Source organism: Microcaecilia unicolor, chromosome 12 (assembly GCF_901765095.1).
Source record: "Microcaecilia unicolor chromosome 12, aMicUni1.1, whole genome shotgun sequence".
Classification (NCBI taxonomy): Eukaryota; Metazoa; Chordata; class Amphibia; order Gymnophiona; family Siphonopidae; genus Microcaecilia; species Microcaecilia unicolor.
The window spans coordinates 83,120,855-83,139,966 of record NC_044042.1 but is presented as its reverse complement, the minus strand read 5'-3'; the positions used below and the strand labels follow the sequence as shown (position 1 = coordinate 83,139,966).

The 19,112-nt window shown below is 46.2% G+C and overlaps 1 protein-coding gene across 1 annotated transcript; it reads left to right on the top strand.

Annotated features, from left to right (window-relative positions):
* Positions 1–751: 751 nt before the first annotated feature.
* On the top strand, positions 752–11,938 carry TMUB2 (transmembrane and ubiquitin like domain containing 2). The gene is made up of 3 exons (XM_030221348.1): positions 752–859; positions 7,256–7,855; positions 10,314–11,938. The coding sequence occupies exons 2-3, from the start codon at positions 7,275–7,277 to the stop codon at positions 10,669–10,671; spliced, it is 939 nt and encodes a 312-aa protein (XP_030077208.1). The 5' UTR covers positions 752–859; positions 7,256–7,274; the 3' UTR covers positions 10,672–11,938.
* Positions 11,939–19,112: the final 7,174 nt, after the last annotated feature.

Below are 19,112 nucleotides of genomic sequence, written 5' to 3'. Positions count from 1 at the left end.
TTTGGAAGGTTGCCTTTCTTCGTCAGATCGGAAATAAGCAAGTGTGGTAGCTGAGAGTATATATAAGTGAAACATCTCAATGACAGTCTTGCATTCAGGCAGTGGGAAGGGTGGGTAGGAGGGAGGTATGCATGGGGACATTCATTCTCTAGCCTTCAAACAATGCCTCTGAGGTGGCTAGCTGAAGTCATAATGTTGTGAAGGGAAACTGATGACCGCAAAACTCCCTGAAACGGAGACGACAAAGTGAGGCTTTAGTACCTACCGATACTGAGAGAGAGTCTGAGTCTGTGGCTTGTTGAAAAAAATACACTGAGACAGACTATTGGAGCACCAGAACGAGGCTTCGCAAAGCTCCGAGAGAGACTATTGGAGCACGAGCCGACTGATGAAGACTGAAAAGTACAGGAAGATGGCCGGAATACTACTACACTGAAGCTTGGAACCTTCATTGGTTGAATTCTAAATACTGGCAAAAAAAAAAAAAATCAAAACCAAGACGCACACACTGCAAAAAAAAAAAAAAAAAAGTAGCCCAAAAACTCACGAACGTCAACTATTTTCCCCATTCGGCCTTCAAAAGTAGGTCAACTTCACAGAAAACCCACCCACCACCGCTACGTCACGCGTCGCTCCGGGAAGTGGAACGTGCCCTCCGAAAATGTTGTCGTCATCGAGCTCGACTCGAGCGTCCCAGTGATGACGCGTCTGGCTGTGGCGGAGGAGGGGCGGGGAATCGACGTCAGCGTTTCCTGTGTTTTGTGTGCCTGCAGACTGGCCAGTGGCCGCCATGAAGGGAGCGGCGGGACTCCAGCCTCCAAGAGGTTCTGGTCAGCTGTAAAGGCCTCTCGGTGAACAGGTGAGGAGGGGTCATAATCCGGGCGCATTTTTCTATAGTTGAGTCTGGCAGGTGGGGGGCTGCGCTTTGAATACCTGGGCCCCTGAGTATGAGAGACACTGGGTGTCCTCTGAGAATAGCAGAGGTCCGTTGCTTTCTGGATATTTGGGCCCCTGAGAGCAGAGGGGGCCGGGTGCTCTCTGGGCCCCTGAAAGTGTGGGGGACTGGGTGCCCCTCTGTATGTCTGCTTCAATAAGAATGACCAGTTCATTGAGTACTGTAGCAACAGCTGCAATATTAATATCAACTGTTCAATTAAAAAAAAAATCGCTGTTGAATGATCTAAGAAACATTAAATAGAATAGAATGAAAACTGATCTTCAGAGGTGAACCTCCACTAAAGCCTTGGGCTTTGAACAACTTGGAAGTAGGTGTATCACCTTAATTCTTCATCAATCCAAATTCGTTTTACTCATTTTGGATTCTTTTTGTTTTGTTATATTATTATGATGTTCACAAACAAACGCCTGAATACTTTTTCTTAAGGCTTATAGAAATCACTTATCTGAATTGTATTAATGGGGTTAAATGTGATTTCTATAAGCCTTAAGAAAAAGTATTCAGGCGTTTGTTTGTGAGTATAATAATATAAAACAAAAAGAGTAAAAAAAAAAACAGAGTAAAAAGAATTTGGATTGATGAAGAATTAAGGTGATACACCTACTTCCAAGTTGTTCAAAGCCCAAGGCTTTAGTGGAGGTTCACCTCTGAAGATCCGTTTTCATAGTGTTCTATTTAATGCTTCTTAGATCATTAAAACAGTAGCGTTTTTTTTTGTATTGAACTCTGTATATCTGGGCCACTGATGGTGACAGGGACTGAGTGCCCTCTGTATATCTGGGCCACTGATGGTGACAGGGACTGGTCATGCTCTGCATACTTGGCTGAGGATAAGAAGAACAGGGTGCTTTCTATATATTTGAGCCCCCCCCCCCCCCCCCCCCCCCGAGGATGAGAGGACCAGGTGCCTTCTGTATATGTGGACTTCCCAGGGGTAGAGGGACCAGTGCCTTCTGTACTTCTGGGGACTATGAAGGTGACAGTTACTGGGCATGCCCTGTATATGTGGGCCCCTGAGGATGACAGGGACTGGGTGTTCCCTGCGTTCTTTACATGCAGGCGCTCCTGAGAATGAGAGGGTATTTTCTGTATGTCTGGGTCCCTGAGGGTGCGAGGGGCTAGGTACCTTCTGTATACATAAGTCCCTGAGGGTGACAGAGACTGTGTGTTCTCTGCATATGTGGACCCCTGAGAGTGACAGGGACTGGGTACCTTATTTATTTGTTACATTGTGTATCTGGGCTCCTGAGTGTGACAGGCTGGACGTGCTCTGTGGGCTTGGGCTTCTGATGATAACAGGAATTAGGTGTGTTCAGTATACATGTTACCTAAGGATGACAGGGACCGTGTGTGCTCTTCATATGTGAACCCCTGAGTCTGATGGGCCCCAGGCGTACTCTGTATACGTATGTGAGTGTGAGAGGGACCAGGCATAAGAGAGGGGCTAGGAACTGTCTTGTTCCTGAGACCCTGTCGAAAGAATCGGGGATCAAGCACTGTGTGGTCTTCCTGGCCCTGAGGATGGGGGGAGGTGGTGTCTGGGACTGAGCACTGTTACTATCTTGAGCTCCTGTAGGAGGGGGCATTTAGAATTTTCTGGATCTCTTAGCCAAGATTCTATTATGGTCATAAATGCAGGCCTAGTATGTTCAGTTTTTATCCAGAACTTTTAATATAGTACTGTCTTAAGTGTTTAATATTTTTGCTACCTGAAATAAATTTTTAATAATTGAAGCTTGATTTGGAGGTTAGTGCTTCATGCTGAGGCAGGAATCCAAGATAAAGGTCATGAACCATCACTTCTAGTCTGAAAATTCCTAAGTGTCTCACAATCTGCTTTGCTGTAAGTTTGCCCTGGCTGCTGTTTGTTTTCACTGTGATTCACAGGCCGATGATCAGAAGCAAATGCGGGCACTAGAGGCTATTAGCGCCATACTAGCGCCCGCGTTTGCTACCGCCCTATGTTCAGAGCTCCCGAGCATGTGAAATAATGCGCTCACCGGCTCTGACTGCAAGTAGCACATAAAAGCATACTAAACAGGTATTTTATTATTCCTTTCCAATGATCAACGGGCAGCGCAGCAAACCTTATGCCAGCTCAGAGCTGGCATTAGGGTTTGCAGAACGTTAGGGAGCAATGGTGAACCCTGTCCTGTATGCTAGCAGGCCCCCCATCCCCCCAATGGGAACCCCCTCCACAGGAACCCTGACCCCTCCCACCCCAAGCCAACAACATGGGGGCTGGAAGTCCAACATACCTCCAGTCCCCCAGACCACCCCCCATGACACAAGTTCACAGGGGGGCTGGAGATTTCCAGCCTGCCCTAACCCCCCCTCACACCCCAATAAAAAAAATCCCTGGTGGCCCAGTGGGCCGCAAACACAAGCCCCCCCAACCCGGTGGTCTAGCGGCCCCCTTCCCCGTCCCCCCCGTACCTGAGTAGCAGAGGAGGGGATAGTACATTCCCTCCTTTTCTAGCGCCACCTTGTTGACGCCCAGCCCTGTCCTTATATGGTGGTAAAGCCCCACCCAGCACATCCCAGGATGCACTGGGCAGGGGTGGGTGGCGCTGGAAGAGGAGGGAGTGTATTACTCGGTCCTCCGCTACTCAAGTACAGGGGGGGCAGGGAGGGGGCCACTATACCACCAGGTTGGGGAGGCTTGTGTTTGCAGCCCTCTGGACCACAAGGGCTTTTTTTTATTTATTATGAACTTGTATCGGGGGGACTGGAGGTCCACTGGACCTCCAGCTCCCATGTCGATGGCCTGGTGTGAGGGTTCGGGGAGGGCACTAGGCCACCAGAGCCTTGAATTGCAGGGGGAGGGGGGGGTCTGGGGGTTCCACAGACCTCCAGCTCCTGTGTTTGACAGCCTGGGCCTGCCAAACAAGTGTGGGAGGATTGCACTCAGGCACAGTGCTCCTGCACTTTTACCCTATGATCCGAGATAAAAGTGTGCTTCAAGTTGCATGCTATTAGCTCTGATTATAGTGGAGGTAAAGCCCTGCACTGTTCCAGTGCAGTTTTTAGAGCGCTGTTTGGAATAGCGCAGGGCTTTTGATATTCTGCTTCTCAGTGAGGCACTTCTTCCCTAACCAGTTAAAGTAGGTCAAAGGCGGCACATTCTGAAACTGAGCAGGCTTTGGCCAGTGATGGGTTTTCTGTGTTATAGTTGAAAAGACACAGGCTGATTTATAGTGGATATTTAGGAACTAGTATTAGGCTTGTCAGTTCTGTCCTTCTTTGGTCTTGTCCTTCAATATAGAATTGGATGGATAGAAAAGTTGCAGCAAAGATGGGCCAGCTTGATGACTCAGATGGATCTTCCTCCACCCCCATCCCGCTCTCTGTTGGAGTTCCTCAGGGATCTGTGCTTGGACCCCTTCTTTTTTCAATCTACACCTCTTCTCTGGGCTCGCTAATCTCGTCTCATGGTTTCCAATATCATCTCTATGCTGACGACACCCAGATTTCTATCTTCACACCAGACATCACTGCGGAAACCCAGGCCAAAGTATCGGCCTGCTTATCTGACATTGCTGCCTGGATATCCAACCGCCACCTGAAACTGAACATGGCCAAGACCGAGCTTATTGTCTTTCCACCCAAACCCACTTCTCTCCCTCCACTCTCTATCTCAGTTGATAACACCCTCATCCTCCCCATCTCATCTGCCCGCAACCTCAAAGTCATCTTCGACTCCTCCCTCTCCTTCTCTGCGCATATCCAGCAGATAGCCAAGACCTGTCGCTTCTTTCTCTATAACATCAGCAAAATTCGCCCTTTCCTCTCTGAGCACACCACCCGAACTCTCGTCCACTCTCTCATTACCTCTCGCCTTGACTACTGCAACCTACTCCTCACTGGCCTCCCACTTAACCATCTATCCCCCCTTCAATCCGTTCAGAACTCTGCTGCACGTCTTATCTTCCATCTGGACCGATATGCCCATATCACCCCTCTCCTCAAGTCACTTCACTGGCTTCCGATCAGGTACCGCATACAGTTCAAGCTTCTCCTATTTACCTACAAACGCACTCAATCTGCAGCCCCTCATTACCTCTCTACCCTCATCTCCCCTTACGTTCCTACCCGAAACCTCTGCTCACAGGTCAAATCCCTCCTCTCAGTACCCTTCTCCACCACCGCCAACTCCAGGCTCCGCCCTTTCTGCCTCGCCTCACCCTATGCTTGGAATAAACTCCCTGAGCCCATACGCCAAGCCCCCTCCCTGCCCATCTTCAAATCCTTACTCAAAGCCCACCTCTTCAATGTCGCCTTCGGCACATAACCATTGTACCCCTATTCAGGAAATCTAGACTGCCCCAACTTGACATTTCGTCCTTTAGATTGTAAGCTCCTTTGAGCAGGGACTGTCCTTCTTTGTTAAACTGTACAGCGCTGCGTAACCCTAGTAGCGCTTTAGAAATGTTAAGTAGTAGTAGTAGTAACTAGTGTTAGGCTTGTCAGTTCTGTCCGTCTTTGGTCTGGTCCTTCACTGTAGAATTGGATGGATAGAAAAGTTGCAGCAAAGATGGGCCAGCTTGATGACTCAGATGGCACATGCTACACGTTATGCAGAAGGTGCATGGTTTGATTCTTGGTGGGGGCAGAATTTAGCTCTTTGGGTTGGCCGGGGCTGGGATTTTTGAGGCAGTGTTTCCAGCCCTTATCAGGGAGAGTTTGGTTACTGAATCTGAGTTACACTAGATCAGAGGCCTTCATTAATTTTTAAGCTGGGGCCATGACTTCTGACCAGTGTGTGCCAGTGGCATCCTGATCCATCTCCACCAAACTTAATTGAGGGGTATGTGCAAGGTTATGAGCATTTCCAAATGCATTCATTTTCTTTTTTCTGTTTAAAAATGCCTTGTCCTTCAAGCATGCGATTCTTCCTCCCCCTCCATCCACTTTCTCCTTTCTGTGCTGAGCCTGGGTAGAGAGGCAGAGTGGCAGAAAAAACAAAACAAAGACAATTGAGACTGCTGTTGGGCCCTGGCCAACTTCAGTAGATAGATTCAAGTCTCATGGTTCTACGGTTTTGAAAGAATATAAAATAATTCTAGAATCCACAAGTAGCGCAAGTAAAAGCTCATGGTACCAGATTCAGCCTAGTTCCAGCTGAGCAGGAAAGAACTACTATATTAAAAAAAATAAAAAATTGAGGAGCGATATGTGCCCCGAGTTCCCAGCCTATGAGAGATGATACTTTGGTTAGATAATAAAGAATCCCACTTGGGCATGATGCAGGTACCGCTGGTCGTTTGATAATTTTAATCATTGGTCCCAGGTTCAAACTTTGATTTTTGTTTCAGTTCATTGTGCTTCGAAATAGAAATATGAAATGCAGAAGTAGCCTAACAGAGCAATGGGCTGAGAACCAGGAAAGTCAGGGTTCAAATCCTATTGTCGCTTCTTGTGCTGTTGGACAAATCATTTAACCCTTCACTACCTCAGGTACAAAATTAGATTATAAAACCTCAAGGGACAGGGTACCTGTTTTACCTAAATGTAAGTGACCTTGAGCTGCTACCGACAAGGTGTAAGCTAAATCCAAATAATAAAATAAAATGATGGTAGATAAAGCCTGTACAGCCTATCCAGTCTGTCCTGACTGCTGAGTTCTGCAATCCCTTTTACTCCCTCAGAGGTCTTCTGTATCTGTCCCATGGATTATGTGCTTCAAATATACAGAAAGGAACTGCTGTTCATAAATTAAAGCCCATTGCAGAACCAGGCCAGTTTCAAGATGTCAGAAGGAGAGTTTGAAAATAATTCACTTTTTGGGAGATGTAAGCTAAAGTGGGTTGTTCATTGCCTGTTTAGGTTGATTTTCATATCCTTTAGTGGTATCTTAGTCTTGGTAGTTTGAGTAACGGCTGGAGATATTTGCCCATTTTTTTGTTTTAGTGGCTGGGTGTATCACCCATTGAATGCTGGAAGTTCTAGCAGATGTCAGCTCAGTTTATTTAGGTGCTAAAGGCAGTGTTTAAAATCCCAGGGTTGATTCCAGTATATGAAACACAAATTTAGAATTTATTTTATTAGGATTGCTCTCTGCTGGACACACAGGCAGAGCTCATAGATTTATCATTTACAAGTTCAATGCCCCTAATAAATAATTTGACCTTGTCTTGTTGAGGTTGGTTGGTCAAATTAGAATCTGCTTCACATAACTGGATGACTGGCCTGTGTATTTGGGTTTTCTGCATGATCTCAGTCAGCCTCCTTTGCTTTTCTCATATCCTGGTTCAGAATGTCTATTTTCTAATTTGTTTTGTTTTATTTGTTTTGCAGTAGTGTTCCTACTAGAGACATGGAGCCTCCGGATACAACAATGATTGAAGGTGTGGGGGATGAGGTGACGGTGGTGGTTGGCCTGTTGGGACTTCTCCTGGCTATGGTCCTGGCGTGGCTGTCCACTTATGTGGCTGACGGTAGTGACCAGTTTCTGAGTGCCATAGTTCCTAGAGGTCATGGTGACACCATGGTAGGTTTGAACCATGTGGAACAGTATGTGGGTAACCCAGTCACTGTGGAACCAACAGAACCTCAGGGGGCTGCAGAGAATCCAGAAGAAAAGGCAGAGGAATCGGGGGATACTCTGCCTGACAGAGGGCCTCCAATCCCTGGAACTCCAGTGGAACAAGGGGACAGTAGCAGCATCCCTGATGCCAGCCTTGACCATCTGTTGAACATCCAGGGTTTGCCCAAAAGGTCATCACCTGGCCCTACAGAACAGCTGGGCCATGAGAACCAGGGAGCTGGTGGTGTGTCCCATGGAAGGAGTGGGAATGAGTCCAGTGCAGGCCTTATCAAAGTGCGCCTAAAGTTTCTAAATGACACAGAAGAAATTGCCTTAGTGAGACCCAGTGACACTGTTGGAATTCTCAAGAGGTAAGAGAAAGTACAATGTTTTTAAAATTCTAAACAAAACTGGTCGTTTTCTCTTAACTAGGCCCGGTTTTCAGGGGTAACAATAATATACAAGTGAATCCATGTTTTAGATCATATGTGGGGTATCCCAAAAGCCAGACTTTCAGGGACTGGAGTTGTACACCACCTGGCTGAGGTGACTAATAACATTTCTCTCCATAAAGCTGTCAGCATACACATTTTTACCAGATGAGCAAAAGAGCCAGCACTCCTCTAAAATGGGGGGTTAAGTGACTTCTCAAGGCCACACACAAGTGGTTGAGAGAGTTTTTAGGTTTACAGGTGTGTATTCTGGGCTTACTGCTACACTCACAATCAAGATTATGGGGTTCTCTTAATGTTGAATAAACACACTAAATGTTATGTAGAGGAAAAGCCTCGAGAAGCTCCCAGACTTTTATGTTGTCTTGCAGGAGTGGGACTTCCTCATCATTGGCAAAAACCTCTGTAGAATAGCTTACTGCTATCAAAACAAAGGCTGTAACTTAGTAGAAGATCCTAGCTTAATTTAGCTGGTCTCCGTGTTCTTCCCTGGGCCCCGACCGTGATCGACAATGGCCAGCATTTCGAATCACTGCTTCTGCTTCAGGATCACAGGCCAAAGGGACCCACAACGGGAACACAGATGTATTAATCATAGTTCTCTACTTTCCTTTTTTACTGCTACACTGCCAGCCAGTTAACTCTAGAGGATTCGACCAACATAAATGAAGCAGCTTGCTTTCCATTTTCATTTCTTCTGGCAGAGCACCAAAAAAAGCAAGAGAAAATGGCTCATCTGTTCTGTCACAACTGCATATAGGAGATCATTTTATAATGCCTTTCTTGTTTGCATGTATCTACATATGCACATAAAAGGCCTTCTGTAAAGTTACGACTGCCTTACTATACGTAATTTGCCAGTAGGTGTAGCCAGGGGCATGGTCTGGATGGATTATAGGCAGAGATCACACGTATGCACATAGCTTACAAAATGTGCTAATCTATCCACATACTTTGCAAAATTTACACACAGATTAGCACATACTTCAAATTTTTTGGAGCAGGTGTAAATGTCCGTGCCTGCGTTCCTGCTGCTTAATGCTAATATTTTATAAAGACAGGCACTTACGTGCCTTTATGTTTATTTCTTTGCTTGAGATACCACCTTTACATAGGTAAGGGCAACGTGTTTTACATACAATAATAAAAGAGGGAAAGGAGCTCCATATCATTAAAGAAAAGAGGACAAGCACACCAGAGAGGTTTATAAAGTAGGTGCTTACTCAGCCTTTAAACCTAGGTGTCCTGTTAATTTTTTATTTTTTTTTTTAATTCATAGGGCTTGATATTCAGGCCACGAGAGTTAGCCCGGCTAACGCCCACGGTTGGCGTTGAACCTGGATATTCAGTGCCGGGCTGTTTCTGATAACCGGCATTGAATATTCGCTTTAATTTTGGCTGGTTTGACCTTAACCAACCAAGCCGATATTTATTTATTGCATTTGTTTCCCACATTATCCCGAACCTCTTTGCAGGCTCAATGTGGCTTACAATTCAACATGGGTACTGGAAATAGAAGAGATATTCAGTGCTGGCCAGTTAAGTTGGAACTCATCAAAGATATTCCACCTATTGATGCGGCCATATTTGGCTGTCAAACGTAGCTGGACAGACACTGAATGTCGGCGCTATCCGGCTATGTCACGCGACAACCAGTCATCCGGCTAGCTGCTAAGTGCTAATATTCAGCTGAGATAGCCGTCTATCACGTGCTGACTATTAGCGCTTAGCCGGCTAAGTACCGCAGCCAGGTGCTGTTCCTGGCCGGTTAAATGGTTTTGAGTATTAGGAGGATAGTGTTCATGTGTGTGTCTTGAAACACAGCAAAAGAAGCTACTTCAGAAGCACAAATAGCCCTGGATTCCGTAAAGTTGAGCACCCGAATTTCCTACTACTGTGTAAATTTGGGCACACAAGTTATAGAATAATGCCAGTCACAGGCCTGACTTACTTGCTAAATAAGGTGCCAGTTGGCCTTTAGTACCAGTAATACCACTTCAGTGGTGTTAATTGGTATTAATTTGTAGTTATGCTTGTGACTACATGTGCGTGAACTTATGCACGCAGCTGCCAAATTTAGGCACGAGCCTTTGACATGGAGCAAGTGCTTGCACCTAAAGTTAGGCGTGCACATGCCAACTTATGCTGTATTCTGTAATGGCAACTTCACGAGCGATTGCCGTTACAGAAGTTTTGGTGCCATGTATAGAATCTACTCCATAGTGAGAAGAAAGAAGTCATCTTGTATTAGTATATATCTCGGAAATACCACAGCACTTGAGAACATGACATGTAACCTGATCCTAGAGGAATGTGGTTCTCCTTGCTATACTAATCCGCTTCTCCTTTTCCTCTCTTGATATTTTTTGTGGCGTAGCAAATATTTTCCTGGCCAAGAAAATCAGATGAAGTTCATTTACCAAGGACAGCTGCTGCAGGACCAGACACGAACCCTCAGCTCCCTTAACATCATGGACAACTGTGTCATTCACTGCCACCGGTCACAGAGCACCACCACTTCTGGGCCAGACAGGATGACTGCTGCTGCAATGGAGCCACCGGGTGTCACCATCAATGTTGGCAATCTCATGATACCTATCTTTGTGGTGATGCTGGCTGTGATTTGGTACTTCCGCATCAACTATCGCCAGTTTTTCACTGCTCCTGCTACTGTGTCCCTGGTCGGTGTGACCGTCTTCTTCAGCTTTCTTGTTTTTGGGATGTATGGACGATAAAGAGAATCTAAGTACAAGGAGGAGGGGAAAAGACACTCTCTCCTCAATGATTCCTTAACAGCATTTATGTTAATAGGTGCTGTGCTACGTTGTTGAGAACAATCCCTGGCCAAGCAGCCTCTGCTAGGATGGGACCACAGCTGTGTCTGCTAAGAGGCAAAAGACCTCTCTTATGGCTGATTTCTGTATTGCAGGGGTGGGAGGGCTCAATGAGGACAGAGTTTCTGTTTTCTTGCTGCTGCTCAATCACAGTATATTCAAAACACACGCACAGGGTGCATTTCTATGTCAATCATGGGTTTTTGCATACAGAGGCAATCCAGCTGCTGTTCTCACGCTTAAGGAGCCACAGGCATTGGTCTGAACATCATGTAAATTGGACAGGAGGGAGCAGAAATTGTATTTGGTTCATATCAAGGAGACATTTTCAACTGTCTTTAATCAATCTGATTTGTGGATCATTTTGAGAACTGATCTACACAGCACCACAGTTTGTATATTGTTTCCTCTAGAACCCTTAACAACATAATCATCGGGACAGGTTCCTTCAATGTATCTCTTTTTTTGCTGCAGGAGTAGGGCGGTTAAGGGTTAGAAGCAAGAACATTGAGTATCAGTGTTCTTATTACCCCCTTTACACCCTCCCCTCCATGTTCAGGCTGCATTCCTAAAAGCTGAGGAGTAGCTTGACTGAAACTTCTGCTTGAAATGTAAGGGCATGAGCACCCTGCCACTACTGAACAGAAACAGTTATCGCTGCTAGGGTGCTTGAGCAATAATGCCTTCATTGTAAAATGATGATCACTGAACGATAGGAAATAACTTTACTCCTGACTTTGTAGCCAGACTAAACTGTTGGTTCCTCCAGTGCAAGAACAGAAAGCTGTATAGGGAGCCAGTGAAGAAGAGTCATTGCCCCAAAGGTGTCACAGGACATGTGCTTACCTTGGTCAGCAGTGAATCCACTCCAAACACCAGTCAGAGGCTTGCATTAGTGATCTGATCACCAGTACCCTCTTGCTGTTTGTGTTTCCTTGGTTAGGTCAAAGGAGGTGATTAAAGGTGTTGATTTTCAAGGGGAATTACCCCTTCTACATCTTACTCATCTCCTTCCCCCTCCCATCTGCTGGGAAGTTAAGTGTTAGAATGCTAAAGTCAAGCAGAAACATTATGTGTCCAAAGATGCTGGATCTCCTTAGTGCACATTCATGTGCCTCAGTTTTTGGGGTTTTTTTTTCATTAACTGATAAAGGTAAGATATCCAATTTAAAAAAAACACTTTTTTTCCCCATAGCTGCAGGCTATGCAAATGTAAAAGGGGATAAGTTGGTATGTCCAAAGGGGCTTCCTCCTCAGCGGCATGCCATGAGTAAAGAGTATGCTTATTGCTAATGGACCAAATTTGTACTCCTTAAGTGCAGCGTTCTCTGAGGACAAGCAGGGCATTAATTCTCACAAGTGGGTAATGCGGCATCACGTTGCCTGGTCTGGGCTTTATGACAAGCCAGAAGAGCTTTTGTGGAGCACTAGACACACTCCACAGTGCCTTCTCGCCTGCCGCTCTTGCACGGCTACCGCAGTTCTTTTTTTAACTACAGTAGGGGTAAGGAGAAGACAACGTTTGTGACTTCTCTTCGCACCTTGTCTGAAGAGATTTTTCCATCAGTTTTTTGCTGTGCCTTTTTGGGCATTTATTTTCCCTTCTCTTCCCGTACCTTTTTAGTTTATGTGGTCCAATTTTAAGTTTCCTTTATTTTCCATCTTCTAGGCCTGGTCTCTAGTTGGGTCTTTCCCATCTTTGGTGCCTTGCCCCTTTGGTGCCTTTTGATCACAACAGGTACCGTCACATCTTCATTTAGCATCGGACGTTTTTTCGTCCATGTCCTCTAAAGTTCTCAGTGGCTTTAAGCGCTGTATTTGGTACAATTGGACAATCTCTGGCAAGGACATCCATTCTTGGTGTCTTCAGTTTCTAGGGCCTGATCATAACCCTGTTTTGTCGTTGTTTGAAGAAAAGGACTCAACGATAAAAAAATTTTTGGAGCCAAGTCCAGGTCATCGACATTGGCATCGAGCTCAACATCAAAGACAGCAGCGGGAGCATTGGTCCCTATGGCTGCCTCAAGACGCAGAGACACTGGGAGCAGTAGTGTGTCTCCACCTCTCGATGCCAACTGCTGGACAGGGCCCCTGGGACTGGTCAGCGTTGGACCCGACCCAGAGGCAACGTGATGATTCGACGTTGTCCTCGGTGGCATTGAGGAGTCTCGACACTGAACTTCAGGTGAAGGCCCAGAAGCATCAGCATTGGTTGCTTTTGTCACATGGTCCCTCAGTTCTGCTCCAGGCTTCAGACCCATGACAGAGTAGTGTCAGATGCCTTCTTCCTGCATTGGGAGTCAGGTCTTCTGTATGCGTATCCTCCCATTCCTCTTGTGGGGAAGACTGTACTGAAACTCGAGCAAGACCATGGGACCACGATCTTAATCGCGCCTTACTGGCCTTGGCAGATCTGGTTCCCTCTTCTTCTGGACTTATCCTCCGAAGAACCATAGCGATTGGAGTGTTTTCCAGCCATCATCATGCAGAATGAGGGGTCTCTTCTACATCCCTTCAGTCTCTGACCCGCACTGCCTGGATGTTCAGAGCCTAGAATTTGCTTCTCTTGGTCTGTCAGAGGTTGTATCCTGAGTCTTGCTGGCTTCTAGGAAAGATTACACTGTTATTCTTTCAAATGGAGGAGGTTTGGTATGAGGGCAAGGCCCTAGATCCTGTTGCTGTCCTACAGCACTGTCCCTGCTTGAATACCTTCTGCACCTTTCCGAGTCCTGTCTTTAAGACCAACTCTGTAAGGGTTCATCTCAGTGTAGTTGGTGCTTCCTCTGGCCAGCCTTTAGTTGTTCACTTCATGAAAGGTTTGCTTTTGTCAAACCGCCGCCTGTGTCATGGGCCCTCAATGTTGTTCTCACTCAGCTGATGAAAGCTCCTTTTGAGCCACTGCATTCTTGCCATCTGAAGTACTTGTCCTGAAAGGACATTTTCCTGGTGGCTGTTACTTCAGCTCATAGAGTCAGTGAGCTTCAGGCTTTAGTAGTAGATGCACTTTATAGTAAGTTTATCACAACAGAGCAGAGTCCTCATGCACCCTAAGTTCCTTCCATTCTTCCCACAACTTCATACCCATCCTGGTGAAAGCACCTTGCAATGCAAGCGAGCATTATCCTACTATGTGGAGCGGACAAGACCCCACAGACATTCTGCCCAACTTTTTGTTTCTTTTGATCACAACAGGATTGGGGGGGGAGGGGGGGGGGGAAGGGTCGCCATCTGGAAATGCACAATTACTAATTGGTTGGCAGATTGCATTTTTTTTTTTCACTTATGCCCAGGCTGGGCTGATCCTGAGGGGTCATGTCAAGGCTCACAATGTCAGAGTCATGGCTGCGGCGGTAGCCTCCACTGAAGAAATTTGCAAGGCTGTGACATGGTCTTCAGTCCACACATTCACATCTCATTACTGCTTTGAGCAGGATACCTGAAGCGATAGTCAGTTTGGGCAGACAGTGATCCAACGTCACCACCTTAGACCCGTTTTATTCTGTTCCTGGCTGCACTCTCACTCAGTTTGTCTATAGTTTTAGTTTGATCTGAGTTATGTATTTGCCATTGTGAGGTCCAGTTGACCAGTGATTGTTGTTTTCTGTGAGCCACTGAATTCCTGCCATCTGAAATACTTGACCTGGAAGGCCATTTTCTTGGTGGCTGTGCTCCAAGCTCTAAGAGTGGATGCACCTTATACTAAGTTTCATCACAATGGAGTAGTCCTCTGCATGCACCCCAAGTTTTTGCCAAAGGTTGTGTCAGAGTTCCATCTGAACCAGTTGATTGTCTTGCCAACATTCTTTCCCCAACCTCATGCCCATCCTGGCGAAAGCACCTTTCACTGCAAGTGAGCATTGGCCCACTACATGGAGCGGACAAGGCCCCATGGACAGTCCACCCAACTTTGTTTCTTTTGATTCCAACAGGATGGTGGGTCGCCATTGGGAAATGCACAATCTCTAGAGGGTCATGTCAGGGCTCACAATGTCAGAACCATGGCTGCGTCAGTAGTGATCAGCCTCCACTGAAGAAATTTGCAAGGCTGTGACATCTTCAGTCCACACATTCACATCTCATTACTGCCTCGAGCAGGATACCTGAAGTGATAGTTCGGGCAGTGTTGCAGAATCTGTTTGGGGTCTAGAATCCAATTCCCCCCCCCCCCCCCCCCCCCCCCCCCCCCCCCCCCCCCCAAGGCCCATTTTATTCTGTTCCTGGCTGCACTCTCACTCAGTTTGTCTATAGTTTCAGTTTGATCTGAGTTATGTCCTTGCTGTTGTGAGGTCCGGTTGATCAAGTTTTCTGTGAGCCTGGATGCTAGGGATACCCCACTTGTGAGAATACTATTTATTTCTGTAGTTCTACTAGATGTACGCAGCGCTGTACACTTGAACATGAAGACAGAGTCCCTGCTCGACAGAGCTTACAGTCTAATTAGGACAGACAAACAGGACAAACAAGAGATAAGGGAATATTAATGTGAGGATGATAAAATAAGAATTCTGAACAAGTGAATAAGAGTAAGGAGTTAAAAGGTGGGCTTTTAGCTTAGATTTGAAGATGGCCAGAGATGGAGCTTGATGTACTGGCTCAGGAAGTCTATTCTAGGCATATGGTGCAGCAAGATAAAAGGAATGGAGTCTGGAGTTAGCAGTGGAGGAAAAGGGTGTGGATAAGAGAGATTGCCCTCGGAGAAAGTGAAGTTACTTACCTGTAATAGGTATTCTCTGAGGACAGCAGGCCTTATATTCTCACAAATTCTCTCCCCCCCCCCCCCCCCCCCCTCCTTGGAGTTGTCTCCTATTTTTATTTTTTCTTGCTGCAGTATTTAACTGCGGTAGCCACGCACGAGCGGCGGCCGGGAAGGCACCCATGTATGCGTAGTAGAGCGTGTCTCACGGCCCACAAAAGCTCTTGTGGCCTTGTCATAAAGCCCAGACTGGGCAACGTGGCACTGCATTACCCACTTGTGAGAATATACGCCCTGCTCGCCTCGGAAAACACTTGCTAAAGGTAAGTAAATTTGCTTTTTCAGGTCATTGGTATTCAGTAAATGGTGAGCAAGGAGTTGGGAACGTTTGCTTGGCTACTATTGCTCCTGTGCTCAAACCTACATCTCTAGTATCTGATGCGATAAAGACAAGCATTAAGAGCCACTTTGTTAAACAGGACTTTTTAGAGAAGCCTGTACTGTTGGATCAGTAACATCTTAAGCACAGGCTTTCTTATTAAAGCTATTAGTATGCATAGTAGCCTTGGCACAGGGCTACTTTCCGTTCTTACCTACCTTTTGCCCATCAATTTCCCCTTGCTGGGTGGTGTTTGAACTGGAGATAAGGTGATAAATAACATGTAAAGAGCAAGTACATTTTGCAGGAGCTCCTACCCCTTGTACCGATACTGAGCAACCTTTTCCTCTGCTCCTGCCTGAACCTTAAGGTTTAGCAGTAGCATGAGAAAATTACACTCACGGGCCAATGCTCAGAGCTCCGCTAAACCAACAGCACAGAAACCATACGGCTGTCTGCTGGAACAGCATCGGAACCTAGCTCGCCAAAGCATTCAAATTCTATGTGTGCTGTATACCTAGAAGAGGTTTGCACCAAGCTCAGCTCCTGTGTACTACAACCTGAAAGTGAAGCACACACATTGGCAAATTTTAAGTTGCAAATTTTTTTTTTTTTTTAAACTTGGAAGACTAGGTTTAGGCACCAATGTCTGCTTTCACTTTTGGGCTTGCTCTGACTCGCACACATTGGTCTTTCACTACTAGCACTTATGGGCTTACATAGGCTTCCTTCTGCTTCCAAAATATATAAAATACAGCAGATTTTAAAGAAAGAAGCATGAGAAATCCTCTGTTCAAACACCCTAATGCCTGATCCAAGCAGGTGTTATTTTGTTAGTGGTAAGGCAGCTTTGCTTTGTGCGCTGTTCTCTGAGCGTTGGGTGAGAATAGAAAATGACCTAATTTTACTATCCCTTTGATTACATTAGCATGCTCTTTATGCTGATCTTTGGCGCGCTCGTGTCCAGTGCTAGCGCCTCTGAGCGTTCTGCGTTCACTAGTGTGGGTGCTAATTGCCTGTATTGCTTATGTTTGGTTCTGAGTATTGGCTCTTTAGTTCTGTTATAGTCAGACACGTGGCAGCCTCTAAGTCATTTACTTCTGCCTACAGTGGACTGTTTTCAAGAACAGAGGGTACAGATGTCCCAGATGAATATTGAAAAGGGTTAGATATGTGATTTCTGAGAAGGGTCAAGGTGCAGTAGTAATACCTGCACATCCTATCTTGTCTGTAATGACCAAACACATTCTCACCTTTTCAGATCCTTTACATCCAAAGCATTGACCTGTATCGTTACCCAAATCCCTGTTTGCAATCGCATCTGTAGTAGCCAACAAATCACCCACTATGCTTCATTAGCTAGAAAGTGGCCAAGAAATCAATTAAAAATCAGCTTTTTTTTTTTTTTCATAGTTTCTTATAGCTGTTACTAATAAAGTGTAAAAACCTATGAATGAGAAAGTGTCACTGACAAAGAGGGAAACTGCAACTTTCTCTATGTTAGAGTTATAATACCTACTTATTTCAAAACTATCAGCAAGAAGAAGAATTACTTTTCTAACAAAGTTAAACAGTGGTGCAGATGTGGGGGCTAAGCCATTCCTTCCGAGATGGTTGCCAAACCTAGAATGGGAGTGGAACATTCACCTGACCCAGCACAATGAAAATAATTTTGCTTTTTTTTTTTTTCCATCTTACCCCCCCCCTCCATTTTTTTAAGGCATACTTAGATTTTAGCAAAGCCTTTAATACAGTTTCACATCAACAGAAATAAACTGCGTGCCCTCAGTATGGGTCCTAAAATGACTGGGTTAAGAACTGGTTGGGTGGCAGGTGAGAAAGGGTCACAGTAAATGAAGCTCACGCTGAGGAAAGGGATGGTAGAAGTGGCTTTAAGCATTGGTTCTTGGGCCAATTCTTTTTTTAACATTTTTGTGAGGGATATTTTATTTATTTGGATTTATTTACTGCCTTTTTGAAGGAATTCACACAGTAAGAATAGATCAAACAAGAGCAGGAGGCAATTAGAGCAGTAAAAATATTCAAACAACAATACAAAGTATGGCATGGTATACTACTTGCAATGACAACACAATACGTAATAGAACATTATAATTGGTAGTGAAGGGTAAGGCAAAGTTGTAACATATAGATGAGTAAGAAAGTAGGAAGAATTAGAAAGTAAGGTGATTGATTTGAAGAAAGTTGCACGTGAGGTCAGAGAGATGGTTAAGTATTCTCTGAGGACAAGCAGGCTGCTTGTTCTCACTGATGGGTGACGTCCACGGCAGCCCCTCCAATCGGAACACTTTACTAGCAAAGGCCTTTGCTAGTCCTCGTGCGCCAATGCGCACCGCGCATGCGCGGCCATCTTCCCGCCCGAACTGGCTCGTGTTCGTCAGTCTTCTTTTGTCCACGCTCGGGACGGTCGTGTTTGCGCCGTTTCGTGCCCCTCAAGTTGACCCTCGCGCGTCTTTGAGTTTTTGCTTAAAAAAAAAAAAGGAAAAGAACTTGGAAGAAGACCTTTACGGTCTTTTCCCCGTGTTTCCAGTTTTTGCCCCGCTAAGTTTCCTTTTGTTTTCGGGGTAGGCCCTTTTGAGGCCTCGGTTCGGGTTTTTTCTCTCCCTATTTTTGGTGCCTTTTCCGCCATTACGAGTTTTGATTTCGCCGGCGTGATTTTTCCGCCCATGTCATCGAAGTCTTCCAGCGGCTTCAAGAAGTGCACCCAGTGCGCCCGGGTAATCTCGCTCACTGATAGGCACGCGTCATGTCTTCAATGTCTGGGGGTTGGGCACCGCCCACAGGCCTGTAGTCTTTGCGCCCTTTTACAGAAAAGGACTCAGCGAGATTAGCCCAGTGGAACGTGTTGTTCTCGGGCTCTTCGTCGGCAACAGCACCGGGGGCATCGAGTGCATCGACGTCGACAGCTTCAAGACCTTCGACCTCGGCATCGACTGCATCGAGGCATCGACCCTCTGCATCGTCGGTACCGAGTCATCGAAAGGCTGCGTCGGCGGTACCGGGACCTCCACTAGTGCTGATGTCGGACGGTGGTGCTTCGACTGGAGTGCAGGTGAGGGCTGTCCATTCCCCTGCTGGTGGCGGTGAGCCTTCGGGTGGGTCTCCCCCTACCCTGAGGGCTCCTGCGGTACAGCCCCCCCCCCCCCCCCGAGACCGACCTTCTTCGGCCTCGGCCCCAAGGAAGCGACGGCTGGATTCTACGTCCTCGTCGGTACCGGGAAGTTCCGGTGACATGCTTCGTTTGAAAAA

Coding starts and splice junctions, on each gene's coding strand:
- TMUB2 (XM_030221348.1), top strand. CDS start 7,275: ATGGAGCCTCCGGATACAACAATGATTGAAGGTGTGGGGGATGAGGTG. Junction 7,856..10,313: donor ACTGTTGGAATTCTCAAGAG/GTAAGAGAAAGT, acceptor TTTGTGGCGTAG/CAAATATTTTCCTGGCCAAG.